The sequence below is a fragment of the Coffea eugenioides genome, chromosome 2 (assembly GCF_003713205.1).
Source record: "Coffea eugenioides isolate CCC68of chromosome 2, Ceug_1.0, whole genome shotgun sequence".
NCBI lineage: Eukaryota > Viridiplantae > Streptophyta > Magnoliopsida > Gentianales > Rubiaceae > Coffea > Coffea eugenioides.
Window position 1 is genome coordinate 36192350 of NC_040036.1, and position 21101 is coordinate 36213450.

Sequence of the window (21101 nt, forward strand, 5' to 3'; positions counted from 1 at the left end):
TCCAAGCAATAATAGAAAATAATTGCTAATTCCTAATCTCATACGGAATAAGAAATAATTTCTAATACCTAAACAAATACAAAATAGGAAATAGCTTGGCAACTACTCCAAGTAACTAAACAGTTAGGAAACTAATTACTTGTACACAAAACAAGAAACCTGTCTAAAAGAAATTAAGCCATACCTACTCTTGTAGTTGTGAAATTAACTGCAAGTTCATTTCTTCTATGAAATTACATGAAACGAGTCACCAAATCTATAAGGTGCACCTCTACTCTCGTGAGTATAGTTCCTAAGTTTATTACTTCCTTGAACTAGTGTTAAGTTCTAATTTTCATTACAAACTTAACACCTTAAGATTATCACAATTAATGACCGGTTAATTGTAATTAGACTAGCAAAAGTGATATATAACTTACTCAAAATAATATTATCAAATAACCAAGTAAACATTACTAGCAAGATATAAAAAAATTCATCCATAACTCTAGGTATAAACTTTAGCAAAACATAAAGGACAAGATCCAAACTTATATTATAGTTAAACATGAAATCAAATACAAAAGAAAAAGTGATAGGAGAGAAGTCACCCTTGTCACATGAGCTTCAAACTCTCCATCTTTGCTCTTCAAATCTTCATCCAAATCTAACTACAAATACGGGATGAATAATCTACACTATACGCTAACTAATGAACTAAAGAATTCTAGTGAAGACTACATTTTTGGTGAGTTTCTCTAGTCTTCCAAAGTTGTAAAAATGGTCTTCAAAGGCTGCTATTTATAGATAATTCAAGCTTAAGATGAGTTGTTTCTTGGTTGGCAAAATTGGCTTTTGAACTCACCAAGAGTTGTTCTCCAAATTTCCACACTCTTCTTAGTCAGATGCAGCCGAAATTCTAAATTGTAGATAAGTTGGAAAAGTTGTGTGAATGCAAAACAAGTTGCAGAGTAAGTTGCAACAGAAAAACTAGAATACGAAACTTCGAATACGCGATCTACATTTTTTTCCTTTACAAGTTTGCACTTTCTGGGCAGAATTCATTCTTGCTCTATTTTTTGTCCAATTTTCAACTGATATTTTCTCAATGATGAAGACTGAACTAACTCTTGTGCAAAACATGAAATTTGTAGCCCTTTAAGCTAGTTTTCCAATGCATAAAGAATCATCCAATTTGGAGATGTGTGGGTTGATAAATGACCAAAATACTTTCGAATGGTCAGAACTCTATTTCAGCTTTCGACAATGAAAATGCACTTATGTATTTCGAGTTTTTGACTAGGAAAATGACTAAACTGGACTTTGATGTCTCATATAAAATGTAGATCTATATCTTAGCTTTAAAATAGTAAAAGAATCACCTCAATCCAATACTTTTAACTCAAGATATAGTCAAAATACCACAAGGTGTCAAAGATGGAAAACTTCCTTTAATTGCATTTCATCCCTTGCACTTCATATTCTCTTTTTATCACTTCAAACCATTATTAATCATCCAATTATCTTCTCAACTTACTCCATTTGATAATTGAATCATTAAACCTACAAAAACATGAAGTTTTCACATTAAAATCCATAGGAATACAATTTTTACACTTTAAACCACAATATGCATTTTTTACTAGAAACTTGGTTAATTAACTATAAAAGTAAATAAACACACCAAAATTAATTAATAAAACACGTTTAAAACACTATTGCTTGTTCTCAAGCAATTAGAAATACAAACCAATAATGATCCAAAATTTTGAAAATAAATATATGTGCACCATTCAACTTCATTTCTCCCAAACAAGGTAATTAACGATTATGTAATCACTCAACCAAACTCAAGTACTCATAATATCAAATAAAGAAAAGCCAATTATACCGCAATTATAACAAGTTCAAGTCAATTTCTCATCCTTTCCCAATTTCATAAGGAAGTAAGTCATATGGTCAATAAAATGTTTCCTAAACCCATGATCATCTTCTTATTCATATTTAAAGAGAGATTTATTCATATATCATAGTTAAATATTATTCAAGTTGTGAAAGTGCCTTTTGACGCGAAGATCAACATTTTTAGATAAGATCGTCAGTTATTCAACACTTCACATACTCGAGTTGTTTTACGTACTCTTAATTCAAGTATTATTTCACGCAAAAGTCGACATTTGTAGATGAAAACTTCTGGTTACTAAGTACAAGAACCATTGGAGTAGAACAAATCTTATTCTCTTTTTTTTCTTTTGTTTATTTTTTTGTTTATATTTTTTTTCAAAATAAAGATAATAATTATTCCCTTAAAAGAATAATCATGAGAAGAGTATTACACTTATTGACCATATTTATTACTTAACCTATAAAATCAAGTACAGAGAAGAAATTTCATCAAACATGCAACATTTGGACATAATTATTTCCACTTTACACGATATACTTTCCTAGAAATGCACAAATTATAATTACATAATAGTTATTTCGAAGTTAAATGAGAAAAAAAGTTTTCAAACCACATATATTTATCTCAAAAGTAGAAGGAATTTGAGTTACTAATGATATGGAACTTATCACCCCTTGGAATAAAATTGAAAAAATTTGAAACCTTTTTGGGGTATTTTTGTAATTTTGGATAAGATTTTAAAAAAATTTTGGCAAAGTTTCTCCGTATGAATGGACTAAATTCCTTGCCAACAAACCCAAGTTTGAACAAATTAAAGCACAAGAAATATTTTCAATATCAAGTCCAACCATTCAAATCATATAAGCACACAAGCAACTCTATTTAACCTATTCCCTCTCCCACACTTAACATACACATTGTCCTCAATGTATAGGAAAAGAAAATAAAAATAAGAACGAGTTACTTCCCAATTTAATGGCATAGATCCAGTTCGAGCATGAGTCATGAGTTATCGACGAATCTATGACCAATATCTACTAAAACAGCCACAAGTCCTAAATGCAAAATGATAAGTGCGAGTTAAACATCCTACAAACTAAAGATGAAAAGAAAGCGACAAGAAAACAAGGAAGCAAAAACAAGAGTCGTCCAAAGGTGCATCTTCAATCATCAGCTTCGTTTTCATTGCCATCGTGAGGTGGAGGAATGCCCAAGTGATATTCAATCAGCTCCAACCGAGTGTCCATCCGTTCCAACTGATATTCGATGTCATCCAAACGAGTAAAGAGCTGCTGCCAATTCGATTGATGTGGTGGAGGAGGTGGAGCAGTAGTGGAAGGTTCGACTTCAACTTGGCCATGACAGGCTTTTTGTCTCCTTTCATGAGTAGGTTGAGGGATGTGCTCAGTACCAATGCTCATGGCACAAAATGAAGAAATCGATAACTCGGTTTTGGACCGAACGAACTCATGAGCTACACCCTGTAAGTTAACTCCCTCCTACTTGAACATCAAAGATAAAAGAAAAGGAAATGCTAGTTTGAAAGAAGTAGTTTGTCATCTCGCTGTTGACCTTATGTGACTGATGATGATATTCGGTAGCAGAATGCGAGTGTAAGAGGACTTCCGATTGTGAAACATATAATCTAAGAAGTAAATGTCACTCTTTTGGACCTCTGTATGGCCAGTCTTCTTGGGGATAACATTGTGCGCCATCATAAATATGTTGAGGTGATGGCAAGGGTTGAAGACGCTAGAAACCATCGTCTCCTTTCTAGAAGAACGGAAAGACTGGTACTCGAGACCAAAATGGGATATACCATGAGAGGGATCCCACTTCTTGTTTGGAGGAACAAACCCCTTTTTCAAATCAACTACCTTCCCTATGTTGTTGCAACCTAAAATGCGAGCAATAAGATCACGGGTCAAGTAAATTCGTATACTGCGCACCCAAGAGTCCACCAATTCTCCACTATGACTGGCTTTGTTAACAATATTGGCATAGAACTCGCGCACCAAATTTGGGTAGTAGTAAGTCAGTAATATCAGAATCAGCGTCTAACCAAATTGGTTAAACGCCTCCGAGATACAATAGACCGTCTCAATTTCTAGACTAACATGCATTTTGAAGATAAACTCCAAGTTAGCATGTGCTTCATGCTACTCTTGATTTTTGAGACTTGTAAATCTGGCACTATCAAATACTGTAACCTCGATGCTACAAGACGTGCTCCCATGTTGTCTCCTAACCTCCGGTTGGGGTGAAAGAAACCTCTTTTCTTTATTCTTCTCCATCTCCTCGCTCACTTCCATCTCCTCACTCTCGAAAGAGGTGGATGATGAACGAATGATAGCTCTTCAAGCTTGTACCATGATGCCTAAGAAAGAATTTTTAATTATATTCACATACTAGGTTAAAAGTTGCATACTTCACATCTTGTACACAAAATAATTCATATAAAATGCCTAAAGAAAAATCTTTCCACTAATAGTAATCTTAGGCATTTTATAAAATTATCATGCATATATTGGGATCAAGATTGGCACAAATAACCACAAGTACATATCTTTATGTCATAAAAAGTCAAATAAATGGTCAAAAATATCCAAGATTATGACATTAAAGACATGACGACATAAAAAATTTTAAAATTTTATCAAAAATTTGTCAAAATCATCAATCTATTGAAATAGGCAACAAATATGTTTCAATTAATGAATTTGAATAATCAAGTTTATAGCAAGCATTAATTAACAACAATATTCCACATTTTGTTACAAACAAGATTAAGTACAAATTATCCCCATAATCACAAAATCCATCAAAATTACTCTTTATACAGAATGAACATGCTAAAACATTATCAACTAATCATTTTTAGTATCATCAATTAAAAGGGCTCAAATAACAATTCAAGCTACCTTTCCAATTTTATCCAAATATAGCAAATTAAAAATATAAACAATTAATAATCCATCAATTTGCTGCATTTGAATATGTAAACATGCTTAAACAACCATAATAAGCATACTAGAGTCCAAAAATATTAACAAACATCATCAAAAATTCGAAATTAGAAAATATCAGAAAACTCAGGAAATTGAAAAATATCAACTTCTAAAATACGAAGATTTGATGAAGAAACTTATCTCAATCTAGTAGAAGGATGTTTGGAGAAGAAAATTATGTAAAAAACTCTATGAAAAACACCCCAATTGACCTCCAATTGGAGAAATTAAGAACCAAAACCATAGCCTCAAATTTTTTAAAAACCAATTTTTAGTTATTTTTCTTGGATTTCAATCGGTTAGAAAGGTGAAAGGCTATATGATGATCAAAAGTGTTGGATTGATGATTTTTAGCAAAGACATGGAGTAAAAATGAATGTGTGTGAATTGTGTGTGTTGGTGGAGAGAAAACGCGAGTTGGAGAAGAGAAGAAGAATGAAGAATACAAGCTGTGTTTTGGCTTTCAACTAACAAGTGCCCAAATACGCGACTTTAAGCTGCGTTTTGAAGGCATGGTTTTCTGTTGAAATTTCTCAGAAATGAATACGCGAATTAAATTCACATATTAAAGTCGCGTTTTATGTTAAACTTTGCAGAAAACAATACGGGAGTTGGAGAATATGTGACTTAGAGTCGTGTTTTTCTAAATTTCACGTATTGTTCTGTAAATTTTGCATCCTAGATTATTCTTTTGTCAAAATTCAATGCACGCACATGTAAAACGATCAAAACATGTATTTTATCCCTTTCTAACGTATCAAAAACAACTTTTACTTAAATCGAGGGGTTAAGTTCTTTGATCGAATTTCGTCTTTTTCACCTCATTTAGTTACCTTTGCTTCTATCTCCTAAACCTACAAAAGAAAAACAACAAGATAAGTCAAACACATAATTTAAATATAAAATCACATAAAATTAACATAAATAACAAAAATATTGGGTTGCCTCCCAATAAGCGTTTTTGTTTATAATCGTTGACTTGACTATTTTACCTCATTTTTTAAGGAGACTTTGTTAATGAATAATCCACTATTTTAGATCGTGATGAATCATTAAAAAATGGCTTAATAGCAAAAACTACATGTTCTAATGATGTGAAAGATGGAAGTGACTTACCTATCTCAAGTGTTTTATAGATATTACCTTGAATATGCACCGCCTGAAAACTCACCAAAAGAACGTCCACATGGATTTCTTCGGGAATAATACCTTTAATACCTATATTCTTAATACATTTCTCAAGAGGGTGAAAAATGAGTCGTTAAGGCTCACCTCTTGAGATTCAAAGTTAGCTCCAAAGGTATTATGAAGTGAAATGGACATTTTCTCATTGAAACACAATTGAGATTCATCATTTTCATCAAAATGCAATCCACTTTCACTTGCAACATGCTCACCAGTCATGCTAGGGTCATAGTGCATATCATTAGAAGAAATAACTTCACACAACTCATGCAATTGGTCTTGTATTCTACTAAAGTGAGAAGTTAATTCATTTAATCTTTCCTCAACTCTATCAAAACGGTAGGTGGTTACATTAGCTAGCCTTTCTATAGCTAAATCAAATTGATTAGAAGAATTTTCTATAACTAGTTCCCAAGATGGATTAGAATCATTAGCTAATGATTCACACTCTAATTCCCAAGATAAAAGTACATTAGCTAACCTTTCTATTGTCAATTCCCAAGATGGCTTAAATTCATATTGAACAAACTCGGGTTAGTAATCATAAAAACATGGAGAATTACTATATGCACATTGATTATCCCAACCATAAGTATAAGAATTACACCAATTAGGTCCATTTTGATCAAAATAAGGATTGTAATACCCCAATTCATCATAATAACGTTCATTTTGTGCTTAACTACATGAATGAGTAGCATGACAACCTTTACACAAGTCACAAATCATATGATTATAATTAAAAGTATTAACATTTCTCTTTTGTTCAATCTCATGCATAATGGTGTCCAATTGAACTTTTAACGTTATAACATTAAGTTTAGCCTTTAAACACCTTAAACCATTTTCGAAAGACATACATTCGGTAATTTCTTGGTTATCTCTATTCATGGAACTTTGGATGTAGTAACCATTCGCTACCAAACTTCCACTTCTTATGCATTGTCTGACGATATTTTCTACTCTCCTTGAACCCCTAAATATGTTTTCAAAGTAACTCAAAAACACGTTTGGTCAAGAAGAATAAATGACTCTAAACATACAAAAAACATAAACAAAGACTCAAAAAGGTACTGAAAACAACAATTAAGACACTGGACACAACAAACACAAGAAAAATAAGTAAAAATGTCTAAATTAATAAAGTTATTCTTAGCACCGATATTGTCAAATCTTCCCCAGCAACGGCACCAAAAACTTGATGAGTGCAGAGTATACATATAACAATTAGTTCATTCACAATCAAGTTTCACATTTATAAAATTCTAAATACCCCACATGCGATTTTTTACAAGTATACAAGTCGTTTATTAGGTATCGATCCCACAAGGAAGATTATCAATTACCGGTGGTTATCAAACTTCTTTATTATTTAGACTATCACAAGTACAAGAAATTAAATCTACACTATAAAAGTAACAAAAATACAATAGAAAACTCCTAGAGGTATGGAATTCCTTACCACTCTTGCAAATGACATTATTGGTTAAGTGAATGCTATTATCTTAGATAGTTATGTTGTAATTTTCTCATGTATGTGAAACCTACTATCGTAATGAATCAACTATACTTGTAATTAAGCCATACCTACTCTTGTGGTTATGAAATTAATTACAAACTCATTTCTTCTATGAAATTGCATGAAACAAGTCACCAAAACCACAAAGGTGCACATCTACTCTCGTGAGTGTATTCTCTAAGTTTATCACTTCCTTGAACAAATTGTTAAATTTCCATTCTCATTGCAAACTTAACACCTTAAAATTATCACAATTAATGGCCGGTTAATCGTGATTAGAAAAGCAAAAGTGATAAATAACTTGCTCAAAATAATATCATCAAATAACCAAATAAACATCACTAACAAGATATAGAAAGTTCATCCATAACTCTAGGCATAAAGTTTAGCAAAACATAAAGAACAAGATCCAAACTTGTATTAAAGTTAAACATGAAATCAAACACAAAAGAGAAAAAGATAGGAGAGAAGTTACCCTTGTCACATGAGCTTCAAACTCTCCATCTTTACTCTTCAAATTTTCATCTAAATATAACTATAAATACAAGATGGCTAAATTACACTAACTATACTAATCTACCCTAACTAATGAACTAAAGAAATTCTAGTGAAGACTACATTTTTTGTGAGTTTCTCTAGCCTTCCAAAGTTGTGAAAATCGTCTCCAAAGGCTGCTATTTATAGAGAATTCAAGCTCAATGTGAGTTGCTTCTTGGTTGGCAAAGTTGACTTTTGAACTCACCAAGAGTTGTTTTCCAAATTTCTACACTCTTATTGGTCAGATACAACCGAAATTCTGAATTATAGATGAGTTAGAAAGGTTGTGTGAATGCAAAACAAGTTGTAGAGCAAGTTACAACAAAAAAACTAGAATACGCGACTTATGTTTTTCTCCTTTGCAGGTTTGCACTTTCTAAGCAGAATTCATTCTTGCTCTATTTTTGGTCTAATATTCAACTGATATTTTCTTGATGATTAAGGCTGAAATAGCTATTGTGCAAAGCATGAAATTTTGTTGCCCTTTGAGTTGCTTTCCAATGCATCAAAAATCATCCAATTTGGAGCTGTGTGGACCGAGAAATAACCAAAATACCCTCGAATGATCAGAACTCTGTTTCAACTTTTGACAATGAAAATGCACTTCTGTATTTCGACTTTTTGACTAGGAAATGACTAAATTGAACTTTGATGTTTTCATACCAAATATAGATCTATCTCTTAACTTCAAAATGGTGTAAGAATCATCTCAATCCAATACTTGTAACTCAAGATATAGTCAAAATACCACAAGGTGCCAAAGCTGGAAAACTTCCTTTAATTGCATTTCATCCCTTGCACTTCATATTCTCTTTTTATCACTTCAAACCATTATCAATCATCCAATTATCTTATCAACTCACTCTATTTGATGATTGAATCATTAAACTTATAATAACATGAAGTTTTCACCATTAAAATCCATAGAAATACAATTTTTACACTTTAAATCACAAAATGTATATTTTCACTAGAAACTTAGTTAATTAGCTATAAAAGTAAATAAAACACACCAAAATTAATTAATAAAACACACTTAAAACACTCAAAATATACACTTACCATTACTCTTTGTGCATGTTTTCATTTATAACGTGCAAAGTATGACTCATTAAAATATAAATGTTTGCATGTCATTAATTTTTAAATAAATGATTTGATTGCTATGTTATTTCCTGATTTATTTTACCCACTAAACTAATCTATAATTCTTAAAGAAATGAAAGTTTACCTCAATCAGTCCTATGTTAAAAATCAACTCACATGCTCTTTTAATTCCCAAGTAACCTGATAAGACCTTAAGGAATACTTGACTAAACAATTGATAAGACCTTAAGGCATACCTAACTAAACAACTACCAAGCGAAGCATTTAGTAGTAGAATGATATATTATGCATATGAAATAGTGCAATAAAACATAATTAAGCACTCTACACTATGGACTTTTTAGTTCAACAATTTTTTGTCTACTCTTTCCCTCCTTTCTTAAGTTTCGTATTAGACTTCAGAAAACAAGTAAATCCAAGCACAATGATATAGGGCAGACAAGATAACAATAAGCTACCTGCCCATTGATTCAAGTGCATATTTCTTTGTAAAGATACATATATTTGTCATTGATCAGATACGTTTGTTTGTCCTCCCTAAGAAGGCACCCATATTGAACACTGAAAATGAGAAACACATAAGACATGCTCAAAATTATCATATGGACCGGCAAACAATCCGAAATAATTATCTGTCATAAAATTATTCTTCTTGAACAGTTGATTTTAATCCTTTTATGCAATGGAGCCAAAAAAAGGAGCTTGCAAGAATACAAAAAATTTCCTAAAAGTATAAATTTATGCTAAAGGAACAAATTGCTTGAGGAAACGCGATCTCAACTCAAAAGAAAAAACCAGCCTGGCGAATTGATGCTTGAAAGAAATTCACACAATGTGAAAATTGGACACTTAAAGAATTCACAAAGTTACTTCAAAGATTCTGAAGAATGTATATTTTGTTGTTGCAATAGAATTTGTTTCTTCGTGTGTCCTCGTGCAACAATAATAAGTTGACCATCTAAAGAATATGTGGTAGCATTATTTAGTCGTGTATGCCTTAGGGTTTGCATCGAAGTAGGCCTTCACAGCCTTGAACATATCCAAGACATTTTCTTTTATAGCCTTGATTTTTTCTTTTCCGCCCTCAAATTGTTCTTTTGTAATTTGGGCATTACATTTGATTACTTCTTCATGTCAATACTCCAAAACTTTTTTTAGTCAATTCATAAAATGAACTACTGGACAAGTTATTCAAATCATGCAAGAATCCTCAACGAACTAATGAAAAGACAGTTGAAATGATGCAAGAGTCTAATGAAAAGGTAGTTCAAATCGTGTAGTAGTCCTCTTATATCAAGCAAATAATGAAAAGGTAGTTCAAATCATGCAGCAGTCCTCTTGTGTCGTGTCAAAATCTAATCAAGCGCATTCATTTAGGATTTTACTAGAATGGAGTAGGCAAATTATATAATAAGTAAAGGGTATATTAGACGTCACAAAAAGGGAAGAAACAGGATTATATTATTTAGTAATAGATAGATAGATAGATTGTAAGTGCCCGGTGCAACCCAATGAGTACAAACAAATTCACAATGATGCACAAAGATATATCAAATTTAAGCACAATAAAGAAAACTTAATTAAAGAGAAAGGATAAGAAATGCAAACCAAATATCAAACCAATAGCCTCTTCAATTGATGGCGATGCTAACCAAGATGTACAAGTGAAGACTCACTCCTTCCTCACCCCAAACACACTTTGGTTGAGCCAAGGAGTTTTACAACAATTCTAGTTAACCCTCAACAGCCTACACTTGAAAGATCACTCACCCAATTAAGAACTATTTTATACAAATGAGGCAACCTTCACCAAGGTTTTACTCCTCAACCCAACTTCCCCAACCCCTTATACAACCAACAAAGAATCTTTCTACTCAAAAATCTCACTTGTAAACTTGTATTTTGTGTTGGCAAAAGTCTCGTGTCTTCTTGTGCTTTGGGGTGTTTATAGAAGGTGAGAAATGGCTCCAAAAGGCTCTCCAACGGTCAAATATTAAATGCTGTCAAAACTAGCCGTTGGCCTGTCGGACGTCCGAACCACCTGTCGAACGTCCGAACCCTGCGTCCAAACCACCTGTCGGACGTCCGAACCATGCGTCCGAACGTCGTCAGAGAGTCATCAAATCTTTGCGAAATTTCTCGGACGTCAGATGTGATCGATGTGCGTCCGATGCGTGCGTCCGATCCTTCCGGACGTCCGATGCTTCCTCACGAGCGTCCAACAGAGTTTCCTTCTTAATGTTCTTCATCTTTTCGGACGTCCGATAGCTTCCTTTCGGACGTCCCACATGAGTGCCCTGTTTTTGCTTCTTCTTTTGTGCCACAAGAATCTGTTCTAACAAATTGCTCACATAAAAACATTAGCCCAAATCTACATTTTAGTTTGTTAATCATCAAAACCAAGGATTGATCGACCAAGGTCAACAATCTCCCCCTTTTTGATGATGACAAACAAAATGAAGATTTCTTTGATCAAATAAGTTCAAATAAAACTCCCCCTTAGAAAATGCCAACATACAAAGAAATTTCAATAAATCCTACTCCCCCTTTTGACATCAATCAAAAAGCAAACTCCCCCTTTATTTTCCAAATCAAGACCATATAGAATGACAAAACTTTCATGATACCAATTGTAATTTTTTATAGGGTTCTTGGGAGTTAGTACAACATGATCTAGCAATCCACATGGATTTCATACATTTTCTCATATTTTTCTTTACATAGCAATCATTTTGCATATGTCCAAATTGGCAACAAAAGTGACACATGATAGAAGTATTTTGCACATAGGTGGATTTAATGCAACTAATTTTCTTACTTCTTATCATAGCAAACTTATTTGTACCTTGAAAAGATTTGCTTTCTTTTGTTTGAGAAAACGTTTGTTTTTCATTTTGGAGAAACTCGTTCAAGTCATTAATTCTTTTCTTTAACACATTTTGTTCCTCCAACATTTTTTCATAAAACTTTGTTTTCTCTTCCAACTTCCTTTTCAAATTATTTTTGCAATCAAAAACACTTTTTTGATTTTTTAAATCATCATTTTCCATTCTCAAACATTTGTTTTCTTGAAAAAGTTTGGATTTTTCTTCCAACAAATCATTTATTTTTGTTTTCAAATCTTTATTTTTAGCATAAGATTTTCTCAAACTTTTATGCATTTTAATCATAAGAATTTTCACATCATCATCTTCATTATCTTCATCACAAGAAGAGTGATAAGAACTTACCTCATCTTCTCCAACGGCCATTAGTGCCATTTGGGCCAACTCTTCTTTTTCTCTTTTTGAATTGCATTCATCCCATGTAATTTTGCAATCTCCTCTTGAACATCTCTTGTTGAAGATCTTCTTGAAACTTTTGATGTGAGGAGTTATATCATTGTCCACTTCCATGATTTCATTACCCATGAAGGATGGGTTATCCCCCACTTGAGATGCTTTAAAAGCTATGCCTCTCTTATACATTCTTGCATTTTCTTCCTCTTGCACTTTGAATTTCAGCTTTAATTCATAAGAGATTAGGGTATCCACAAGAGATTCAATGGACATAGAATTTAAATCCTTTGCCTCTTCTATAGCATTTATTTTGTTTTCCCATTCTTTTGGCAAGGCATTCAAAATCTTTCTATTTTTCTCACCCAAAGAATATTCTTTTCCAAGCAATTTAAGATCTTCAATAATGTCACAAAATCTACTACACATCTCATCAACATTTTCAAGAGGATGCATTTTGAAAAATTCATATTGAGAAACAAGCAAAGATTTCTTTTATTCTTTAATATCTTGGTTACCTTCATGAAATACACACAATTTATCCCAAATATCTTTAGCTGATTTACAACCTTTAATCCTACTAGATTCATTTACATCTAATGCATTGTACAATATACACATGGCCTTGGCATTCAAAGAAAGGTATCTCTTGTCTTTTTCATTCAATTCTTGTCTAGTCTTTAATCTACTCAAATTGGTGGTAGAGTCAACTATTCTAACTTCATAAGGACCATCTTCTACCACATACCATAATTCAATATAAACGGATTGTAAGAAAATCATCATTCTTTGTTTCCACATGCTAAAATGAGAACCATTAAACATAGGTGGTCTATCAATAGATTGTCCTTCTAAAAAAGAAACTTTTATGGTTGCCATGATCTTTACTCTAAGCGGTTAAGCTTGATCAAAAGAGACCAAGCTCTGATACCAATTGTAAGTGCCCGGTGCAACCCAATGAGTACAAACAAATTCACAATGATGCACAAAGATATATCAAATTTAAGCACAATAAAGAAAACTTAATTAAAGAGAAAGGATAAGAAATGCAAACCAAATATCAAACCAATAGCCTCTTCAATTGATGGCGATGCTAACCAAGATGTACAAGTGAAGGCTCACTCCTTCCTCACCCCAAACACACTTTGGTTGAGCCAAGGAGTTTTACAACAATTCTAGTTAACCCTCAACAACCTACACTTGAAAGATCACTCACCCAATTAAGAACTATTTTATACAAATGAGGCAACCTTCACCAAGGTTTTACCACTTCAAGTGATAGGTTCACCTTCACCAAGGTTTTACTCCTCCTAGAGAATAACCTTCACTTGAGCAACCTCACAACCCAACTTCCCCAACCCCTTATACAACCAACAAAGAATCTTTCTACTCAAAAATCTCACTTGTAAGCTTGTATTTTGTGTTGGCAAAAGTCTCTTGTCTTCTTGTGCTTTGGGGTATTTATAGAAGGTGAGAAATGGCTTCAAAAGGCTCTCTAACGGTCAAATATTAAATGCTGTCAAAACTAGCCGTTGGCCTGTCGGACGTCCGTCCAAACCACCTGTCGGACGTCCGAACCCTGCGTCCGAACGTCGTCAGAGAGTCATCAAATCTTTGCGAAATTTCTCGGACGTCCGATGCGATCGATGTGCGTCCGATGCGTGCGTCCGATCCTTCCGGACGTCCGATGCTTCCTCACGAGCGTCCGACAGAGTTTCCTTCTTGATGTTCTTCATCCTTTCGGACGTCCGATAGCTTCCTTTCGGACGTCCCACATGAGTGCCCTGTTTTTGCTTCTTCTTTTGTGCCACAAGAATCTGTTCTAACAAATTGCTCACATAAAAACATTAGCCCAAATCTACATTTTAGTTTGTTAATCATCAAAACCAAGGATTGATCGACCAAGGTCAACAACCTCCAAAACAATAAACACTTCCCTCACTTAGATGGCCATATCAGTAATATGCTATTTTGTGATAATACTCGAACATACCTATATACTTACCCAAATCTACCATCCTATCGGACCAAGCCCTTTTGCTAACTCAAATAGTCCGTTGAACAAAGAATTTTGGGGCCCAGTTCAGCTGGTGTGGTAAAGTACACACACGGCTTACAGTCATGCACACTTACAATAACACTGGATCAATTATCAACCTTCAACCTCAAACTAAGTCGAGTGTGATAAAGTACACTCTCGACTTAGAAAGCGAGGGACAATTGAAAACACTTCATAATAAAGCACTGGCATAATTATATAAACATCATTTAAGTAATACATAGGCAATTTTAAACACACAAATGTGGAAACACTCACCAAATTCCAAATAAATTACTCTCGAGTCTCGGGTTCACTTTCTGGCTCACAGCTACCCCCTGAGATAAATTTATAACTCCAAAATGAAGATACAATTCGCAGATAATCACTTATCATTTGTTACCTTATAATTTAAACTTATTAAAGTCAAGTTTGTCTTAAAATACAATATATAATATATCCAACCTTTTCTTAAATTTTATCTCGAAACTTATCAACTTTATCATTTTAAACAAAGAAATATACATATTCCAAGTTTATAGTCTTATAAAACGTTTAGCCTAAGATTAAACCATTTTCTATCCAATATTCTAAGATTAAGGCAAATAGACTTTTCATTCTTTCCTTTTTAGATTAAACTAGATTCTAAGTTGCCTATAGTTTAAATCTCGTTTAAATTTTACTAATTTTCCATTTTTAAGTTCTTTAAAATACTCATAAAAAGAGTTTCAAGATGTTATAAGATGCTCCGTATAAATTCACAACCATTTAACCTAAGTTTTCAAAAATTTCATGAGAGTTTAATGTTTCTAAATCTTCAACAAATTCCATCTTTCATTTGTTCAAATATTAGTCACTTAGTATTCATTCTGTTCAACATGAACTAAGGTGAGTAACTCATAATTTCAGCATGTTATTCGGCCAAAATCACATACAAAAGCTGTCATTAGCTATAGCATTCCCCAACTAAATTTTCTAGCAGTGTAACAGTCTAACAATTGTTGTTTTTCTCAAATCCTTCCTTTCAATTTCATGTTCCAACTAAACAGGCAAATCATATTTATTAAGATACAAAGTAGCCTTAAACAGAACATAGAAAATTGGTAGCTAAACTCAAAGGAAAGACTGATCAAACTCTTCCCTCTCACTCGGCCATGATGTAATTCAGTAGCTTGATTCATAGCTTTCCTCCTTATTTGCCTTAGTTTAACTCTACTCATAGTGCTAAACATAGTTACTAAACCACAGAGCAGCCTTGGCTATCATCTATGAAAATTTATAGTGTTGGAAATTGGATGGAAAGCTGTTCAAAGTTGATTTCCTCCCTCTCAGTATCATCGCAGATTGCATCAGCTTTCTTTTACCAAATTTAGCTAGACTTTTCTTAAGTTTGCTAATTTCAAAGGCACCTATCTATTAAATCAAGGGATTAACATATTTTCCATGTGTTCATTAGTAAAAGTTCCAGAATCAGCAACAAGGAGTTGCATAGCCTACTTCATTCCCTCGGCCAACCTACCTACAGTCAATTAAATTCATTCTTCCCTTCAATGTTCACTTTAGTTTCCACCCATTTCTTTCTTGCATGTTGCAGTTAAGAGACCTTTCAACATAGTACAGCTTAATACATTAGCTTAGAGGCTAGAATTTGCAAGGGACATCTAGAGTTTCCTATCTTTTCATCTCGGTTGAAGTTAACAGGTTCCAGCAGGTAGTAACTTAGCAGCTAATATTTCCTCTTAGTTCCTCCCCAGTTTCATATTCTAATCAAATGTACAGAGTATATTGATTCCATCACAAATTATCCTAAGCAAAACAAGGCAGTTTATGACCAGAATTCAAAAGAAAAACTGGATTAAATCTCAGGTCAACGCAAGGCTACAAAATTGATGCATAGCAGCCTGCATCAACTTTTTTCATGCTCATAGTTCCAATTTTCACAAGTTCCTTGATAAGTGAATATTTAACATACATTTTGTACAAGTTTGGCATGAACTTTTGGTATGTTTTGAGAAGATTAAAACCATATTTGAACTCTTTTGGTGCTAATTGCTTAAATGTTGTTTAAGTGTTCAAAACTTGATAAATGAGTGGATTAATGCTTTAATTAGTGATATTTTGAAGGATATTGATATATGAAATTCATGTACGAGATAAAGGAAAAAGTAAGGATCATCTGGAGGATAAAGTGCAAAAGAAACTAGGAGCAAAAATGAAGAAAAAGGGAAGGAATTGAAAATTCTGGAAATTGAAGAGCTCGGATCCGTGTGGACCAAGGGAGATCCGAGCCCTCGTCTGTACTTCTGAAACAGTCGATCCGAGGTCAGTCGATCCGAGCTCGGATCCATGAGAAAAAGACCTCTGATCAGCTAGGAATCGAGCTCAGATCCAATTGCATCCCTCAGATCCAAGGCCTCGGATCTGCATCTCTCCTCTGCAAGTGGCTCAGCCGTTTTTCTTTCTTTTCACACAACTTTCCAGCTATCTTTGATGAGAGAATTCGGTGGCACATGCTTCTGAAGTAAAAAGAAAGACAATGAGTTTGTTTGGATAAGAGTTTATTTGGATGATTTATTTGAGATATTTACTGTAGCACTTTTTGTGATGTGATGTATGTGAGATAAAAAGGTGATTGGGAAGATAAAAAGGTGGTTGGGATTTGTGAGAATAAATTTTGCAAACCAAATAAACTCAGTCCAAACAAACTCAATATGATTTATTGTCAAGTCAAAACAACATTTCTTTTGACTTTCTTAACAAATCTGAGATGTTGGAATATGAGGAGAGAAAAAAGGCACTTTCTACCATCTTTTTATGTAGAAAATGAAGGGGAAGTCAGGGGAACCATACGTAGCTAGTTTTTCTTCTTGTAACATTTTCTCTCTAACTAAGAAGTTCTTGAAGGAGCACTTGGAGACTTCATCTTGGAATTATCTAGTGCAAGACATAGCAGAATTTTGAGAGCTTCACCAACAATTTGGCTAAGTTTTTCTTTATACTTCTTGTACTTGTAACTTGAGATGTTTTCCATTATTGAAGTTATGAGTTTGTTTATTACATCATTCATGAGTGGCTAATTTTCTATATCTAGAGAGTAGATGAAACTTATGGCCAAGTGATATGAATTGAATGTGATTTGCACTTGTTATATCTTGTATTAACTTGTTTACTTGTGCATGATTAATTACTTTTTATTATTTGATCACCAATAACAAGTTTATAGTTGTTATTATTCAATGAGAATTGGTGGTAGCAATGGAAAAACATGAGTAGAACTTGAGTTGTATGTTCATGAGAATAGAAATACATTCAAGTGGATTAATGTACATTTCATGAATTAAGCAAGAGCAGAATTAGTTATTCACCAAAAGATTAGGAGAAACTAAGCTGTTTTAAATCATTATTATCATGAGAATGAGATTTTGCATTTTTGGAAATGAATTCCTGGTTAAACAAGAGTAGTAATAAATGTTAAATTCATTCATTTGGATCTTTTGTGCCATAAGTGGAATCTATATCCCTAGATTCAAGTCTTTAGTGAAATTTTCTCCATTTGTATCTTGCAATTGTTAAATCAGATTGTAGGTAGTAGTTAATATAAATTCTCTGCTCAAATTCATTGTAAGTCTAAATAATAGAGGAAATTTGGACCTAGTACTTGTAGACATTGCTCCTCGTGGGATCGACCCGATTAAATGCCCTAAACTACTAGTTTGGTCTGTATACTTGCAGTCAACGGGTATAAATTGAAATTTAGTTGTACGTATATAAAAGACCCATCAAGTTTTGGCGTTGTTGCCGGGGAACAGTAATATTAGGGTCTAATCATCTCTATTAATTTAGACAGCCTTATTTTTATTAGTTGAGTTGTTTATAGTTAATTTTGTATTTTTATCAATTTTTGACAATTGAATCTGCATAATTTTCTTATTTCTGTTTGTAGTGTATGCACCGGATATTTCGGGAAGTTACACCTTTTAATCCAAAAATTGAGAGGACACTTCGTAGACAAAGGAGGGATACACCACAGTAAGAAGAACAAGAGATTTGGCAACCGATAGAGGAAATCTTAATAGAGCTACCATTTGAAGAAGAGATGGCCGAAAACGAAGCAAATAGACAAGCTCTACGAGATTTTGCTCTATCGGGGACACAAGGATCTCAAACAAGCATAGTAAGATCAACGGTAACTGTTAACAATTTTACGATTAAACCATTACTTATTCAAATGGTTCAACAATCTCAATATAGAGGTAATGCTACTGAAGATCCAAATTCTCATTTGTTAATATTTCTTGAAATTTGTGACACTATAAAACTTAATGGTGTTAGTGATGATGCAATTAAGTTTCGACTGTTTCCATTTTCACTAAGGGACAAGGCCAATGTTTGGTTACAATCTCATCCTCCAAACACTTTTACTACTTGGGCTGAATTAGCTAAGGTTTTTCTTAACAAATTCTTTCCACCTGGAAAAACTGCTAAATTTAGAATGGATATAACTAGTTTTTCTCAACAGGAAGGAGAGACATTATATGAAGCTTGGGAGCGCTATTGGGAATTACAATGAAGATGTCTTCATCATGGTCTCCTTGATTGACTAATAGTCCAAACATTTTACAATGGTCTCATCTATCCGACAAAGACGCATGTAGATGCGGTAGCAGGAGGAGCGTTGATGGGAAAGTCGGCCAAGAAAACTCAACAATTGATTGAAGAAATGGTTGCTAATAATTATCAATAGGCCAACGAACGAGGTAATACAAGGAGAACCGCAGGTATGCTTGAAGTAGATACCTTGAATATGTTAAGTGCAAAGATGGATAATGTGGTTAAGATGCTTAACAGGTAAGTTGGTTCTAGTTCTAACCAAGAAGTAGTTGTTGTGTGTTGTACTAACTGTGGAGGAGATCATGATGATTCTATGTGTTCTAGCAGCGAACAGGTTCAATATCTCAACAATTACAACCGTCCACTCCAAAACAATCCATACTCCAATACCTATAATCCAGGGTGGCGTAATCATCCAAACTTTGGATGGAAGGATCAAGGAAACCAACAAAGATCAATGAATCCACCGGATTTTCAATCGAAACAACCACTTCCGGAGTCTAAACTAGCTTGGGAATTGGCAATTGAGAAACTAGCAAATGTATCAAATGATAAAATTGAAAAACTAGCTAGTGCCACTACTCAAAGGTTTGAAAGAATTGAGGGAATGATTGACCAACTCACTAATATGTATAGGAATGTCGAGACCAATTAGGCCAAATAGCTAATGCGGTCAAAATCGAAACCAAGGTGATTTACCTAACAAGACTGAGGTAAACCCAAGGGAGCATGTGAAGGCCATAATCCTCCGTAGTGGTAAGAAAGTGGGTGATCCTCCTGTGATTGAAAGTGTGAGAGAACATGAAAGTAGAGAAAACAAACAGTCGAGTGAGTTAGACAAGGTGGAAGAAAACAAGCCACAGATTATAGAGACAACACAAATTCCTCCACCGGTGCCATTTCCACAAAAATTGAAGCCTTCGAGAAGTAACAAAGACTTTGAGATGTTTGTCAACATTTTCAAACAATTACATATTAATATTCCTTTTGTTGATGCTATTTTACAGATTCCTTCGTATGCAAAATTTCTCGAGAAGATAATGACTAAGAAAAGGAAATTAGAAGATAGCGAGACTATTGCATTAACGGAGGAATGTAGTGCCATCATACAAAACAAATTACCACCAAAGTTGAAAGATCCAGGGAGTTTCACAGTTTCTTGCACTATTGGTAATATAGAATTCTCTAAAGCACTATGTGACCTGGGTGCTAGTGTTTCATTGATTCCTTTAACTGTAGCTAGGCAATCAGGGTTGAAAGAGTTAAAGCGTACTAACATTTCTTTGCAATTGACTGATAGGTCTATTAGACATCCAATGGGTATATTGGAGAATATGCTTATTAAAGTGTAGAAATTCATCATCCCCGTTGATTTTGTTGTTTTAGATATGGAAGAGGATGTTAATGTACCTATTATTCTTGGTAGACCATTTCTGGCCACTGCAGGTACTATAATAGATGTTAAACGTGGAAAGTTCAAGTTCCAAATCGGTGAAGAGGAAGTGGAGTTTGATTTGAGTAAAGTAGAGAAGTATCCCTCTTTTACCGATCATGTTTATTCTGTTGACATATGTGATAAATTGACACTAGAGATGAGTCAAGTTAACCTTGACGATGACTCTCTTGAACTTTGTCTTAATGGTATAGGCTTGCAAGAGAAACAAGTTGAAGAAATGACTAAATATTTGCAGGCACAAGTTCCTTACAGAAGGGGCAATGCGTATGAGAAGTTAGGATTGAGTAAAGGGCTACCCCCACCATCGTGTGAGCAAGTTCCACGGCTTGAACTAAAGCCACTTCCTAAACACCTCAAATGTGCATTGCTTGGAGAAAAAGAGACATTGCCAGTGATTGTCAAAGCCGCACTTAATGAGGAACAACTTGGCAAACTCTTATTCGTTTTGAGGAAGCATTTAAAGGCTATAGAATGGACAAT

At 33.8% G+C, this 21101-nt stretch overlaps 1 protein-coding gene and 1 non-coding gene across 2 annotated transcripts; one reads left to right on the forward strand and one right to left on the reverse strand.

The window, feature by feature from the left end:
• Window positions 1–19037: 19037 nt before the first annotated feature.
• On the reverse strand, window positions 19038–19144 carry LOC113764328. The gene has a single exon (XR_003467598.1). It is a non-coding gene; the product is annotated as a small nucleolar RNA R71 (small nucleolar RNA).
• Window positions 19145–19373: 229 nt separating this feature from the next.
• LOC113759613 lies at window positions 19374–20517 on the forward strand. Its single transcript, XM_027302195.1, has 3 exons — window positions 19374–19402; window positions 19493–19753; window positions 19890–20517. Exons 1-3 carry the CDS (start codon window positions 19374–19376, stop codon window positions 20515–20517), a joined length of 918 nt encoding a protein of 305 aa, XP_027157996.1.
• Window positions 20518–21101: the final 584 nt, after the last annotated feature.

Excerpts from the sequence above, each read along its gene's own strand:
- LOC113759613 (XM_027302195.1), top strand. The coding sequence starts at position 19,374 with ATGGATAATGTGGTTAAGATGCTTAACAG. Across the intron at positions 19,403-19,492 it reads GTGGTTAAGATGCTTAACAG|CGAACAGGTTCAATATCTCA; the intron begins GTAAGTTGGTTC and ends GTGTTCTAGCAG. Across the intron at positions 19,754-19,889 it reads GCTAGTGCCACTACTCAAAG|GGAGCATGTGAAGGCCATAA; the intron begins GTTTGAAAGAAT and ends GGTAAACCCAAG.